The sequence below is a fragment of the Bubalus bubalis genome, chromosome 8 (genome assembly GCF_019923935.1).
Source record: "Bubalus bubalis isolate 160015118507 breed Murrah chromosome 8, NDDB_SH_1, whole genome shotgun sequence".
In the NCBI taxonomy this organism is placed as follows: domain Eukaryota; kingdom Metazoa; phylum Chordata; class Mammalia; order Artiodactyla; family Bovidae; genus Bubalus; species Bubalus bubalis.
In genome coordinates this window covers 45,848,143-45,864,195 of record NC_059164.1, presented here as the reverse complement: position 1 = coordinate 45,864,195, position 16,053 = coordinate 45,848,143, and the positions used below count along the sequence as shown (strand labels likewise).

Sequence of the window (16,053 nt, the reverse complement as noted above, 5' to 3'; positions counted from 1 at the left end):
AAACCCAGGGTTCTTTGTTGTCAATGGCATTACGTTTTAGAGACTCCAGTGGAGGGAAGGGTGGTGGCTGGTGCCCGTGTTCACTGGCTAGTGCGTTTGCCACTGGCAGGGCGGAGTGCTCTTGGAGCTGGACAGGGTGAGGCGGAATAGCTGGGATATGTCAGTGGCTGACTCTCTTGTTCTTTTCTTGAGCTTTAGCACTCCTCCAGATGTAAGTGTGCATGATCTAAACATTTGGTGTGGATCCTGACATTGGTGGTTCTGCATTTGTGTGTCAGAATCCTTGAATAGGGCTCCATGGTGACCCCCAGTCAGTGCCATAAAGACAAGAAAACGTGCCAGTCTTGACACGTTTCACCAAACTGCTCAGGAGTGTTCACATCATGGAAGGAATTCGTGACCTTATTTATTCAGAATGGAGTGCTTTGCTATGCGATAGCATTTCAGGAAAGGGGTACCTGGTCTCCCCAGAGCCTGAAGGCAAATGCTGTTCCAGGGGAAGCCATCTGAGGGTCCTGCACCAAGTACCGAGGGAAGAACCCAGATCTCTCCAGTATTAAACATGGACAGTAACAACAAAGTTATATTGAGAGTAACTCAGAGAGTTGAAACCTGTGGCAAAGTACAGAGGCTAATGTTTCATTATGGTGCGTGTTTATCCTGTTGTCTATGTCCTATTTGTTAAAATCTTTTAAGCAGAAATCCTGCAATGAAAGATATTATATTTGCTAGACTCTGGACAAAAGATATTGTATACAAAGAGATTTTTTTGTGTGTCTTTAAATTGATTTTAGAAAGAAGTATTGAGTTTAATCAGGTTGTAACTTACGTTGGAGACAATTTGATACATAATAAAAGAGAACGACAACATGCAGAAAAAAAGAAAGTCTTATCACGATTCAGAGAATCAGGACCTGATAACTTGTTGGGGAGCCTTCATCTTGCCTCTTCCTTACCATTTCATTGACAGGCTTCTTCAAGTTGTATTTCCTTGGAAATACATGGATGCTAATCAAAATGGCCATCTTTACAAAATGCTGAGCTGATGTAGCTTAGTGTTAGGCTGACAGAAATGCATACAACCAGATTGGAATGGTTTTAGAAATCAATTAGAGGAATGAGGCGAAACCAAGGATGGTAAAGAGCAGTTGATGCTTTCCATGGATCCATCCCTCAACTTCCAGAGTCTTCTGCCTGCATTGGGCTTTTACCATTTTCTCTTGGCTTGTGTCCCCGGTGAGAAAGACGCTTTTGGACATTTAGTGTCTGATCCACTTGTTGCCCTTGGACCTGTGGCCAGGCATGAAGTTTTTCACCCTGATCTGGGGTTGCCGGTAGTGTCCTTGTTGTGTTCTGGGTGGAGAGGGCAGGCCCTGAGGTGCCTGCCCCCTTGCTCCATACCAAGACCTGGCACATCTGGGTTCAGCTCAGACCCAGGTCTGGTTCAGGGCAGGGATCCTGAGTTCATGAACTAGTGCTCATCGCAGGGTAGCTGGCAAGAGGCTTGTCATCCTACTTCCCTCCTTTCTTTAAAAAAAAATAATAATGCAAGAGGAAGAGATGTCCTGGGCTAAGTGCACTTGCCTTGGTTTGTGCGGGACCACACCCCAGGCAGATGAGCCTTCCCTCATGGGTGCCCTCGTTGCACGTTGGCGATCATCAACAGAAGGGGAGAGGGTGGGCCAGTTCGGCCAGGTCTGGAGAGGGAGCGGGCAGTGCAGCAGCCACTGATCCCTGGGCATCGGTGAAGCAGGGATGGGCCCCTGAGGGCCTCCACAACAGCGCACTCTAATATACAAGAGAAGTAAGTATGGGGGAGATCAGAAGTGGGGTTTGGCTTGTTCTTTTTAAAAAGAATTCTTTTAATTTGTTTAAATTCTTATTTAAAGCATATTTTTTTAGAAAACGATATTTGATCAATAGAGCAGTAGCAGTTGTCATCTTTATTTACTGTTAGCAAATTAGACTCATGGTCCTTAGACAGTTTGGCAGAAATGGAAATAAATACCTCTCCTGTCACCTCACCAGCACCCTAACCTGTACCCTTGGGGGCTGATCCTGTAACCAGGAAGCTCTCCTTGCCATCCACAAGCGGCCTATACAATGATCTAGCACCTCCTGGCCCAGGGTGACAGCAAGAGGGGTTTCTTTGGTTCTAGAAATTTCCTTTGGTTGAATCAGAAATGAATGAAGTGGTGAGAGTTGTTGAAAGGAGCCCCCAGTTACTAAGGCACGAAGGTCTTCCTTCAGGAGGGTGGCAACATCCTCGGTCCAGGCCCAGGCCAGCCTGCAGGTTGCGGGCAGGCTCAGGGTCAGACAGCCCTGGTCCCTGGAGTGTTCCGGCTAGGCCCGCACACAGCTGCTTCTTCCGAAATATTTAAGAATGTTTCTGAAGCTTCTTTGAACTTTTGGGAAGAAGAAAAATAGCCTGGTGTTGAGCCTTTAAAGGAGACTCTGGTTTGATTCAGATCCTCATAAAATGTAGGTCTCTTGTACCAGAAAATATTGCTGGCTTGGACCCAGTCTCTGAAGCGCTTAGCATGTCATCTGTTGTATCCTAGGCATTTGAGCTGGCAACGGGAGATTATTTGTTTGAACCACATTCTGGGGAAGACTATTCCAGAGACGAAGGTAAGTATTGTTGCCTGCTGAATACCTCGGTATGGGTCTACAGAGAGTCCGGGCCTTCTGGAGAACATTGTGTTTTTGCACAAAAATAGAACTGTGTTTGGTTTTCAAACACCAGATTCAGATGCTTTCCCTTAGAGCTTGAAGCCCCCTCAGTCACAGTGACTGGGCAGAGCCTCCCGGCACAGGTGACCCTGCGGGGAGCTTGTGGCCTCAGCCCACCCCCTCTCAGGCTGGGAGAGGACAGGCCGGACAAACCCGAGGCCTTTCCGTGGTCCTTATGTCCACTGATCTGCTGCCCATTTCTCTGTCCTGTCGGGGGCTGAATTTAAAACGACGGAATTCTGGCTTGAATTCCATCTGCAAACCTGCCCATCTCCATGCTTACTTGCTTGCAATGCTGGGGTGACCTGGGGTGAGCTGGCCTCAGGTCAGCTGGTTAACTGGCCGTTAACACTCCAGTCCTGAGGCCTGCCATCCCAGAAGCCTCTGCATGGATGTGCTGCAGACATTGTTGATTTGAATCTATTTCTGATTTTTTACTAATTTCGATTTCCCCCCCCTCTTCTTTTATCCCATCCTTCCCTCTGCCCCTCCCATTCCCGTATCCTTTTTTTTCTCTCCTCCATAGACCACATAGCCCACATCATAGAGCTGCTAGGCAGTATCCCAAGGCACTTTGCTCTATCTGGAAAATATTCTCGGGAATTCTTCAATCGCAGAGGTAGTACCTCTTCTTTTTGAAAAGCGCCACGATGCAGACAGAAACGGAATAGCAGCTGCTGATGGTAGCATTAATGGTGACAAAGGCATTTCTCTTAAATTCCCAAAGCAACCCAGCAGAATTCCTGTGCTGATCTCAAAGTTGAGAAGGAGACCGCATTTGGCCCCAGGCTGCGGCCCCTTGTGCATCTCCTCCGAGGGGCCTTCAGGCAGAGCCTGTGCTCTGTGCGGGCGGCGCTCTGTTTCTGTCTGCGCGGGCGATAGCGGTGTCTGCATGCAGTGTACTGATTAAACTGTCGTGTGTTTCTGTTTTGCTGGCAATGTTTCCCAATGCAGATCACATAGCATTGATCATTGAACTGCTGGGGAAAGTCCCTCGAAAATACGCTATGTTGGGGAAATATTCCAAGGAGTTTTTCACCAGAAAAGGTAACGGTATTTACGTAACACTAATTTTCAGCATGATCCTCTCCCTAAGGAGACAGTGTGCATTCACATTTGGGCAGTGGATACAGATCTGGACTTTTACACCTGCGGGATTCTGCTGAAGAAACCTCTCAAGAAATAAAGAATCATCCGATATTTGTGGGATAAGAATTTGTAAGAGAACAGTCTTCCGAAACTCCTTTGATCTTCTCCACACCTCTCCTTTATGCTAAGCACCGGTCCATGTATTCAAGTATTTATAAAAAGAGTTTAAATGATTTTTAGAAACCAGCTATACTTGCCTTTCCATTTTCCATGTTGTTCCTGGAGCCAGAGTGCTTTTGCAGTGGAGCAGAGCCCTAGAGAGTGGACTGAATGGCAGTCTGTCTGCGTCCTAATTCATGGGTCTGAGCTGGTTCTGTAGGGGGAGTGGGCCTGCGACATCCTGTGTACCTCACATTCTTACACATCAGCTCCTGTTCTCCCGGGGCCTCACCTCACACTGTACTGTAGGTGATTTATTTTAATATTATACTTGTTTATCACCCCTTGGCATGGCCTAGAACACAGCTCTTTGCCCTGGATAGTCCCTAGTTAATGATCAATTTTTAAAAACACCCAAAAGCCCCAGGGAATTTATTTTTACAGAACCTTTCCCCAGTGCCATTGTCTTTCATGTGAGCATGGATAGCCCTCTTAATTCATGTTTTTTCAGCGTAGATTTTTTTTTTTTGCAGGGGGAGGAGTGCAATTTTGCTTTAAAAAAAGAACTTTTTAAAGTTGATGTGGGCAGGACATGGAGTTTCTAGAAATCTTTGCAAGTACTGCTGTAGTCAAATTGATTCTCCAAATTTGGCTTATTTTCCTGTGAGATAAGGCATTCTTGTATAGTAGTGATGCTTTATGATTCACTTTGTTGATTTCCAGCTAACCAATCCTGTCTTATCTTTTGAATTTCATTTCCCTGTTTTTGCATGAGGCCTGATTGCTAACCATGCCAAAGATGATGTTTTCCTACTCCACTTACTCTGAGTACATTGACCAGACTCTCAACTTCATTGTGCCCACCTAGTGGGTAACCTGTGAAGTATGTAACTGGATGTAGTATTTTTTTTTTTTAAATCTCATCACAGGAAAAAAAATTGGGGAAAATGTTCTTCAGACATGTATTAGTTTGGTTCTGAGAATCTTGTCTTCAAGTCTGGGTCACTCCAGCAGGTACAAAGGTCCCCTCGCCACACACAGACTTTCACGTGGTCTCAGGTTGTACTCAGGGCAGCACATTCAGTGGCAGAGCTGGGGCTGGAGTGCAGCAGGGGACTGGGCATGGCGTGTTGCACTGTCCCCCAGGCCGCTGGGGGTCCCTTCTGGGGGTGCACCCTCCCTCCAAGGAGGTGTGAGAGGGTGTCTGCAACCCGGGGTATGCTGAGAGCTGATGCCTTTATTATTATAAACAGGAAGACACTGTGTACATTGTGAATTTCTGGACAGCAGTATTGCTGAGAGTGGACAGTTTCCTAGGAGATTTCCAGAAAATGTTATTTGAACATAGTTGAAGCAAAGGAAAGCTCTGGATTATTTTGGCCTGGGATGGCATGACTTGGGGAATTGTGTTTATTTTAATCAAGGTAGACTCCTTCCACATTTTGGAACATTTTCAGAGCCTGTAGGTGGCCTGAGCCCCATGGGGACTTGGCTGGGAGATGACCTGCCCCAGCCACAGCCTTCCCCCACGTCAGGAGTGGGTGTGAGGGGAGGGCAGCCAGAGCAGCAGCCTGATGTGCCGCGCAGTGTGGGCCTGCGGGCGCCCCAGAGGGGGCAGGGGAAGGCCCGGGAGGGCTCTCATCCCCGCCTCAGGCATCAGCTGTGCTGACGACCAGCAGCCAGCAAGGTGCACAGGGGCTTTTCCTTTCGTTGTGCTGCTGCTGCGCTTGGCTCTGTAGCAACAAGGGACCAGCACTGTGCGTAGTGGGGAAGAAGCTGAAGAGGGACAAAAGGCGGGGCCTTGAATGGTGAGAAAATGAAGTGAGGCAAATGATTTGAAGATGCCTCTGCCCACAGCCTGTGCACAGGTTTGCTCATGGAGACCCTGCTTGGAGACCCTTGCTCCTCTTGGGCTTTGCCTCTGATCTGAGCTCTAGGCACCAGGGGGTGAAAGCTGCCAAGTCCCAACAGAGCCAGTGGTGGGCCTGGAGCCCTCTCCTCACCGCACCTGTGGGGCTCCTTCAACAGGTGTTGGTAAGTGACCCTGGGGTCCTGATGTGCCCCATGGTTGAGTCCGGCTCAGGGTGCTCTGTCCAGGGTCCTGGCTTTCACACCGGCCTTCCCGTAGTGCCCTTACTCCTCGGACAGTGGGAGCACTGCTCGCGCCCAGAGGGGAGTATAAAGTGCTTGTGTGGACCTTGCTGCTCCATCATCACATTGTCATGTGTGTGTGTTGTGGAGATTGTGTGGCCGGGCTCTTGTTTGAAGAGCATGTTTGAAGGTGGCCTGCAGAGTTGAAGGGCATCTGGCGTCCTCGGTAGAGGTAGACTGACCCGGAGCTGACTTGTGTTACTCTGGCAACTAGAGTCCTTTTCTCCTTCCTTTGAATGATTAGGTAGGAAATCCCCTACAGTGACTGGGAATGGGGACTTACATTCTTTCTTGATTATTATTGATTTGTAGTAACTCTGAAACTCATGAGGGATTTGGGGCTTTCACAGAACTCATGGGAATAGTATGATGATGAGTGAGAGTCTGTCATGAAGTTGATTTCACCGTGTCCCTTGGCTGTAGTTAAAATGTGTGCTGGCATGCCTCCACCAGTAAGGGAAGTGTATATGTGTTCTAGAAATAATGGGATCTTAAATGGATCCATTTAAAATTTCTTCTAAAATACCTTTGTGCCAGAACTGGTAGAGAAAGGTGAAATTGAAAACTGCCATTCCTTTGCCTACGCCTCTTTGGAAAGCAGGGGGCTCGAGAGGGCCGAGCAGTGGCCTCCCGGTCTCTGTCCTCCCCGTCCTCCTGGGCGGGAAGCACATCTCACCCCCACCTGACGCTGGGGAGGAGGAGTGGGCTGTGTGCCTTACGGCTAAAACTGAGGTGCAGCTAAGTGGCATCATCTTGCTTAAAATTCAGGATAAAATAACTGCTAATAGTTTGAATTGTTTCTTGGTCAGGCCTTTTAAAATTGAGGTGCATTTTTTTGGCCAGAAATGTAATTACTGTTCTCACCATATTAGGATTTAATCTTCCGGTCTTTGAGTGTGGGACTAGCCTCAAAGATATATAAGAAAAGCCATCTTGGTCTGTGTGTCAAGGTGTGGCCCAGCAGAAGTGAGTGCCTCTGTGGGTCTTGTCCCCCTGCTGGCTCGCATTGGTCTGGGTGTCAGTATGGGTTCCTCCAAACCCGTGCCTGACCCCTAAAGGTGACAGTGTTAGGAGCAGGGCTGTTAGAAGACGCATCAAGTTATGAGTGGTGTAGCACCTTATGGAGACACCTGGAGAGCTCGCTGGCCCCTCCACCACCAGAGGACGCAGAGCCTCTGCCCTGGAAGAGGGCCCTCACCCGCCACACTGGCGCCCGCCTCGAGGACAGTGAGAAGGCAGTTTGTTGCTGTAAGCGGCAAATGGACTAAGACACGGACCTAGGAAAGTGACGGCGAGAAAAACAGTCCAGTCAGGAGCACACCTCATTGTTCTGCCAAACAGGTGGCGCCATCATTTTAGTAAAAGTTGCTGTATTGAGGATGGAAATATCAGAGGAGATGGTTATCTTTAAAAAGAAAAAGCTGCTTGATTCTAGCTGAGGGTGTTGAGTGTGTTGTAATACATGTGACTGATAGTATGTGTCAGACCAGAGACCTCGTAAGTACAGTGGGAAATTTCAGAGCATGCAAGAAACTCATGTGTAGTCAAAGGACTACATTTGCAGGCAACCTCAGGGTAAGTGATGTCCAGTAGGAGGAGGAGAAAAGTGCAGGAGAGGGTGAAACTCAGGAGCTGGGTTTTCAGTCTTTTTTTGTTTTTTCCTCTGGCTGCATCTCTCTGCTTGTGGGATCTTAGTTCCATGACCAGGGGTAGAGGCTGGGCCCCGGCAGTGAGAGTGTGGGGTACCAACCACTGGACTGCTAGGAAATTCTCAGGAGCCGGGTTTTAGTAGAGGTACTATTCTTGATTTTTAACGTTCAGATGAAACTTTTTAGGTTGATTTTTAACTTACCTCCAGAATTACCTAAAAATCATCACATTCTCTTATTTCTGTGAAGAGAAAAGCTCCTGTATGGTGTTTGGCCTGCACTGGCTGGGCGCTGCCCCACGTGATCTGCTTGGTTTCAAGTTTAAAACCTTCTTGATCATAGCATTTCCATGAGGCATACGCAGTGAAGACAGGAGGTAGCCCAGGTAGGCTTACAGTGGTTTGTAAACTTGAGGGCTGCCCGGCCTGGCAACACTGGGGAGGAAGGACGAGGCATCAGTTGAGGCCCCGCTCTGTCATGTGGGTGCCAGATGCTGAGATGGGCCTGCAGGCGCGTGTTGGCTCGGCTGAGCTCAGTGGGCACTTGATTCTGCAAATAACCAGAATAAAGTGTCTTCGTACTTGTGAGTCTTAAAGCCTTTGAAACATAAACTGCTTTAACTCTGATTTTATCGGGAGCATTAATTCTGTGTTATAAGAAGTCTGGTTTTTCCTCTCTGTGATAAACTCTCTCAGGACCTGAGCTCCGTGTGAGCAGGGGCTGGGGCTGCCAGAGGAAGTGGGGTTCTGTCCACAGTAGGGGCATTTGAAGTCTTCACTGGAGTCCCAGTCTTAGCTGTAGGTGGCCTTTGTGAGCTGGAAGCAGGGTGGGAACGGTCCCTACACTGGGCCAGTCCTGGTGATGCCTGTCGTCTCACAGGTCCCCGCAGGGAGGCTGTGTGACAGAGCCCCGCTGCGAGAGTTGCAGCAGGAGTCGGTGTGATGATGTCAGAGGCCATATGTACAATGCAGCACATAGCAAGGGCGCGAGGAAGATAGCCAGCCACTGCCGAGACTAGGTTTCAGTCACTGTTTAACTACTTCAATTTGAGCATGTGGTTTAAAAAAAAAAGGCAGTGAAATTGCTACAGCATGTTCAGGTAAATTCTGTCATAGTTCATCCCATTGATTGCTGTCATTTATTCTGAGCTCCTCAGTAGTGAGTTGTTTTTACCGCATCCTTAAACAGCCTTGGAATTCTTTTTTAAAGTTAATTTTTTGGTAAGCTTTGTGCCAGTTTTTCAGTATCAGTTTTATTGAGGTGTAATCTACATACCATACAATTCACCCTTTCAAAGTGTGCATTTCAGTAATTTTTAGTATATTCACACAGTTACGCAAATGTTACTGTTGTCTAATTTTAGAACGTTTTCATTACTGCAAAAAGAAACCCTGGGCCTGTTAGCACTCCCCCTCCATCCCCCCACCATCAGCCGCTGGCAGTCCTGGTCTGCTTTCTGTCTATGAATTTGCCTATTCTGGATTTTTTCATATAGTTGGAATCATAAAGTATGTTGATATTTGTAATGACTCCTTTCATTTACTCTCGTGCTTTCCAAGTCCATCCATGGGTAACATTAATCAGTGCTCCATCCTTTTTTTCATGTAACTAGACCACATTGGCAGAGAAGGCAGTGGCACCCCACTCCAGTACTCTTGCCTGGAAAATCTCATAGATGGAGGAGCCTGGTAGGCTGCAGTCCATGGGGTCGCTGAGGGTCGGACACGACTGAGCGACTTCACTTTCACTTTTCACTTTCATGCATTGGAGAAGGAAATGGCAACCCACTCCAGTGTTCTTGCCTGGAGAATCCCAGGGACCGGGGAGCCTGGTGGGCTGCCGTCTATGGAGTCGCACAGAGTAGGACACGACTGAAGTGACTCAGCAGCAGCAGACCACATCGGATTTTCCTGTTCACCAATTGATGGACATTTGGGTTGTTCCCACCTTTTGGCTATTAATAATGCTGCTGTGAACATTAATGTGCAAGTTTTGTGTAGATACAATGTTTTCATTTCTCTTGAATGTGCATGTGATACTTGAGTATCAGTTTTCTGTTTCTTAATTTTGTTACTTGTGCTTTTGATCTAATATCTAAGAAACCCTTATCTACTTCAAGATCATGAAAATTTATTTTTCTGTTTTCTTCTAAAAACATATGGCTCTAGCTCTTCTGCTTAGGTCTAGGATCCATTTGAGTTAATTTTTATTTGTGTGGGAGGTAGGGTTCATTTAGAATTTGACCTCAAATATTTACTTACATGTACTTTGTAGGAAATTATTCAGAATTTTTAAGTTTTTTGTCTTCCTTAGTACCTGTATCTACTGATAGGTTTCCTTTCTCTGTGTATGCTACTGAAATTTGTCCTAATTTATTTTATATCATGGTTTCTTTTTTAGTTACCAGTAATACAGTACCAGGATTTTGTTTTATAGTCCCCTGTGTGTGGTGTAAAACCTCACATGCTTCTGTGTTTAATTCTGGAATGTTATAACCTCATAGGCAAAATAATATATTTTCCTTCATAAGCCACCTAAAATAATACTCCAGAGAAGAGGAACAGAAGTGCTTAATATTTTTCCTTAGCAAGAGCTCGTAGCCAGGGCCTGCATGTGGAGTGGCCGACCCGAGCCTTTCCTCAGGGAGGCCCCTCCTTCAGGCCTGCTGCCATCAGCCTCCTCGTGTGTGTGTCGGGAGGCTCTGCCCACAGAGCAGGTCAGGAAGCCTGAGAGGCAGCGCTGCCTTGCTGGCACCCAGGTGGCCTGCATGTGTGTGAGAGCTTGATGCCAAGGGACAGTTACGTGTTACTCGGCATTCTTTACGCAAGAAAGGGTTGGAAACGGTTTAAGAAGTAAAGACTGTCAGTCAAGTGTTTTGGTATTGGCACAATTTGTTTCAACAAAACATATCTTGATATATTTTCCTAAGGGGAAAAATTGCCAAGGTGTAAAAGCTATTTGTACAGTAGGACAGATAGTAAAAAAATATTTTAAAAATGTTTTATTATCTGATAGTTTTATTTTTGTTTTGTATTATACGTGGTGGGAATGGGGGTGGCTGTGTTTCTTGAGTGTTATGGGTCAGACTGGAGCTGATGAGTGGACTTGAGGCCCTCCCTTATCAAAGGAGCCTTTTCTTGGCAGTTCTAGGAATGTGTGTGCTCAGTCGTGTCCGACTTTGTGATCCTGTGGGCTGCAGCCCATCATCCTCCTCTATCTGTGGGATTTCCCAGACAAGAATCCTGGAGTGGGTTGCCATATCCTTCTCCAGGGGATCTTCCTGACCCTGGGATTGAACCCGTGTCTCCTGGGTCTCCTGAATTGCAGGTGGATTCTTTACCCCTGAGCCACCAGGAAGGCTACTGCATGTATGAATTTGTGTGAGTTTGGGCACTTAAGGTTTGTTTTTAAGTAACTTCTGTCAACTGTTTATAAGTTAGTGCTGCTGCTGCTTATGCAGTTGAATATAAGTTGTACATATGATGACAGGGTGAGGTGAGTACATTACCCGTGTTTCTTGGCATTGTAGAGTTTTCCCACCTACCTTCTAATCCACATATTTGTTCATTTTAGAGGCAACACACTATTTTATTATTGCAATATTGTTATGTATTCAGTATCTTTGTACATACAGTTTTCTGTGTGGGTTTACCTGGTCAGAAGTGTGTCAGATATTCTAGGATTTCTTTTGGAACCATCTTTATCAGTTGATAGTATAGCTTTCCTGCCTTGTATGGTTTTCCTGTTACTATGCAGATTTTAAGGCATCTCTCATGATGAAGCAGCTCTCCTTTCATGGAAGATTGTGTGTACTTGGATGCCTGTTCATGGAGCTTAGTCTGAGAATGGCATCCTCAGGAGTAGATTCCCAGTTCTGAGCAGCTCGTGCTCAGCAGTTGCTCTTATTGGCAAACCTGGAGAGTGCTTATCCCACCCAGCACAGGGTGATGTCCCCCGTGGAGCGGGTTTTGCCATGTTGCGTGTGTGCCTCCATAGTTTGCGCTAACGTTGTCCTGGTGACATCAGCAGTCACTACAGAATCAGTGGAGCTGCGTTAGAGAGGATGCGGAAAGAGGAAGAAACAACCTTAAACAAAGCTGATGTCTGGGGACGCCTGCTTTCCATCTTTATGGCTCTTTGAAAATTACTTTTGGGATCATTTGTAGAACATAGTTTTGGTTTTTTTGGCCATGCCAGGCAACATACAGAACTTAGTTCCCTGATCAGGGTTTGAACCCATGCCCTCTGCACTGGGAATGTGGAGTCTTAACCACCGAACCGCCAGGGAAGTCCCTAGAATGTAGTTTTGACTTTTGTTACTACTTAACATGTGGCCATACAGTTTCCACCATGTTACTGAGTAATATTAAATAATATTCACCAAGTATATGTACTGGGTCTGGCTGTGTTTTTGGCCACAATTCTCTGATGACTGAACACTTACAATTTTGTGAGTATATAATATAATTTTGCAGTGAGCATATTTGGGGGCCAGGGTTTATTTCCTTAGGTAGGATTCCTACAACAGGAGTTTCTGGGTAAAGGGGTGAACATTCATTGGTTGCTCCCACTTATTCTCGTGGAGCCTGTCTGTTGCCAGGAGAGGGAACACTTGCTCCTCTCAGATGGCAGACAGCTGCCTCTTGGTCTCCATGCTTGGCTCTGAGCCCTGTCTTCATGTGGGAGTCAGGAACTTACTTACACCCTCTCCCTTTCCCAGAGATATAGTCTTGTGATTTCTTTGTTCAGAACTGTGTGCACATCATGACAACCCCATAGACAGACCAGTTCATAAGAATGTAGGTTGAAAGCATCTAGGCCAAAAGGAAGTCATCATGGGGTAATTACAAGTTATTTTTTCCTTTTGTTATTTTACATTGTGATACTGTCTTTTGGGATATTCTTTTACCTTATCTATGATTAAAGAAAGAGGAGGGGTGTGCATCTACTCTGAGTCACACACCAGGCCTCCTGAGAAGACCTCTGTGAGCGCAGGACCGACCCTCTGGGCGCGTGTTGTGTGCTAGCCCCCCTGCTCTGTTCAGGCCACAGCGGGCATCCCCAGAGAGAGGAACTGGCCCAGCCCGTGTGTGAGGCGTCTGTCAGCAGCCTGGTTCCCAGGGCATGGAGGTGGCTTCGCGGTGTGCAGGTCCTGTGGCACCTCCTGTGAACATTTCCAGCAGGGAAAATGAGTTATTCTTCATGACAGTCATCCTGTCCTTTTGACTTAAAATGACTTTTTTTCCTATTATGAAAAAGGCTATTACAGTTCCCAGACCATTTACTAGCATGTCAGTCACTCTGACATGAAGAGGGCTGTTCATGACTGGCACTTTTCATACTGCAGTTAGAAAATTTTGAAAAGGATAACTTAAGGCTTTTTATAAATTGATGTCTGATAGATTTTAGAACAGATTTGTGGAGATCAGTGGGATTTTGATTTGGGTGGACTCTAGAGTTTTGCTGTCCAGTAACAGTAGCCAGTGGCTACTTGTAGCTATTTAAACTAAATATTAAACCTCTGTTCCTTAGTCACCAGCTCCATCCTGAGTGCTCAGTAGCTGTGTTGAGCTGGCAGCGACCATATTGGACAGTAGAGATAAAGTATTGATACATCACCCAAAGTTCTCTTCATTAGCACTCTTCCAGATGAAAAGATTCCCCTTTCTTTTCATGGTAACCTGCAGGAAAAAAAGTCTATTTTAAGGAGTTTAAAATAGCATGTATCTTAAAGCTTTTTCTAAGCAAAGAAGCAAATTGCAAAGAGTCCCAAGTTGAAGAGTACCTGGATCCATCTTAGCAAATGAAAATACTCTGAGTGTCCTCAGCGTGCTCCGCTTATTTAAAGAAACCTGGAACTGATACAGATGAATTTTCCCTTTAAATGAACCCGTTTACATTCACCGAGCTTCCTCAGTGGGGAAGCTGGCCCTTGTTGTCGTGTAGTGTTGCAAAGGTAAGTATCTGCTTTATTGTAAAGAACTCAGCTGGACCAACAATGGGAAACGCACTTGAGAAGCTTTCTTGACATTGCCTGTTCTTCCCTGTAGGAGAGCTGCGGCACATCACCAAACTGAAGCCCTGGAGCCTCTTTGATGTACTTGTGGAGAAGTATGGCTGGCCCCATGAAGATGCTGCACAGTTTACAGATTTCCTGATCCCGATGCTAGAAATGGTTCCAGAAAAACGAGCTTCAGCGGGCGAATGCCTTCGGCATCCTTGGTTGAATTCTTAGCAGATTCTGCACTCACCCATTCTGATCTGGCCCATGTTGTCCAGTGCATTGGCCCTAAAGGGGGACTCTCATTCTTAACAGGATTACAAGTGAGCTGGCTTCATCCTCAGACCTTTGTTTTGCTTTGAGGTACTGTCATTTGACGTTTCGCTTCTTGTGCACTGTGATCCTGGGGAAGGGCAGTCTTGTCTTCAGCTTAGTAGTTTACTGACCCACTTTTCTTCTGAAAACAATAACATGTCTCTAAGCATTGTTTCTTGTGTTGTGTGACATTCAAATGTCATTTTTTTTTTTGAACGAAAAATACTTTCCTCCTTGTGTTTTGGCAGGTTTTGTAACTATTTATGAAGAAATATTTTAGCTGAGTACTATATAATTTACAATCTTAAGAAATTATCAAGTTGGAACCAAGAAATAGCAAGGAAATGTACAATTTGATCTTCTGGCAAAGGGACATCATTCCTGTATTATAGTGTATGTAAATGCACCCTGTAAATGTTAATTTGCATTAAATATGGGATGGGGACTCAAATTTCAGAAAAGCTACCCAGTCTTGAGTGCTTTGTAGCCTAAGTTGCATGTAATGGACTTTTAACTGCTCCAAGGAGTTGTGCAAACTTTTCATTCCATGACAGTCCTTTTGCATTGGATTTTAAACAACTGGCTCTAGGTTATGTCATTCCCTGTATGGCACTTTAAAGAAAGGACATGCTTCTCGTTCTGAAATACACATCATAGTTTAGTGGTCCCATTCGTATTTTTGCATATTTTTAATTAGAAGTACTTTTAAGGAAAAAGAGCAATTTCCCTTTAAAAATGTGGTGGCCCAGTACCACGTGGTGTTGCTTCCTCCAGGCACTGTAAGTTAAACTATACATAGATTAAATTGGACATGAGAAACATGTTCAGTGTGTGGAATGAAAAAATACACATATATTTTTTGGAAAAGCTTATTCGTGTTTGTCTAGAACCAAGGTATGGTATATACAACTTGCAGTGCAATGGGAAGAAAGAATACTAACATCTCAGAGAAAACAGGGACTGCATTCATTCCAGAGACAGTTTTGTGTGTGGCTACAACAAATTTTACTAGCTTTTTCATTGTCTTTCCATGCATTGAGGTTGAGAAAATGATTTTCCCTTTGCAGGTTGCACACAATTTTGTTTAAGCATTTCCTTAAAATTGTAGAATCCAGGACACAAACCATAGTAGGCAATACAATTTTAGAATGTAATATATAGAGGTACATTTAGCCTCTTTTAGAAATCAGTGGATTGAATGTTGTTTTTTTTTTAAATTTTACATTCCTCAAGGTGCCTCGTTTTTCTTGACTTTGTCCATTAACATTTATCCATATGCCTTTGCAATAACTAGATTGTGAAAAGATAACAAGTGTTGTAACAATAATCCATTGTTTGAGGTGCTTGCAGTTGTCTTAAAAATTAAAGTGTTTTGGTTTTTTTTTCCCAGACATTGCCTTGGTCATTGGCCTGTATTTGAAGTGATAGAAACAAACATTTGCTATCCTTTTAATGTAGTATAACCAGAATTAAAGGACATACCAGCATTCCTGTTGAAAGAAATGTAGAACATGCATCAAGGCTTAATATGAGGAAAACATTCATTGTTTGTAAGGGTTATGACAAGGGTCTAGAAAACATGCTGTACTATAGATTCAGAACCTAGAATCTCTGTGAACCTTTTCCATTCATATTTCATCAAAAACATGCTGATTACATTTTGAGCACTGTCAGTTTTATTTTTTTAAACTATTCACTGTGAAGGAATGAGACACGTAATTCTCTTGGGAATCAGCATTAGATCGTATTGCTGTGAGGTGGAAGATAGCATTCATTTATGTGATATGAATGCTAAATTTTTCTAATGAGGCTGCAGGTTACCTTGTAGGTTCTGTGAAAGATAGTGGCTGTAGACCAGTGATGCCATCCATGACGTGCACAGGAACCATTCTCCCGAGAACCACGGAATACATGTATGTCTTCCCTAAGTCTGTAAGAATTTTTATCAGGGTTATA

The 16,053-nt window shown here is 45.1% G+C and overlaps 1 protein-coding gene across 10 annotated transcripts in view; it reads left to right on the top strand.

Annotated features, from left to right (window-relative positions):
* Positions 1 to 15,488, top strand: part of SRPK2 (SRSF protein kinase 2) — a 254,237-nt gene extending 238,749 nt beyond the window's left edge. For 5 of the 10 annotated variants that reach the window (XM_025292018.3, XM_025292013.3, XM_025292015.3 and 2 more), the window contains 4 exons: positions 2,562 to 2,631; positions 3,260 to 3,352; positions 3,688 to 3,780; positions 13,832 to 15,488. In XM_025292018.3, coding sequence (XP_025147803.1) covers positions 2,562 to 2,631; positions 3,260 to 3,352; positions 3,688 to 3,780; positions 13,832 to 14,016 — 441 coding nt within the window. In that variant the 3' untranslated portion in view covers positions 14,017 to 15,488. Of the gene's footprint in view, positions 1 to 2,561; positions 2,632 to 3,259; positions 3,353 to 3,687; positions 3,781 to 3,811; positions 4,062 to 13,831 lie in introns of those variants that run through there. The other 5 variants (XM_025292016.3, XM_025292020.3, XM_025292023.3 and 2 more) reach the window with 3 other exon arrangements.
* The last annotated feature ends 565 nt before the right edge of the window (positions 15,489 to 16,053 follow it).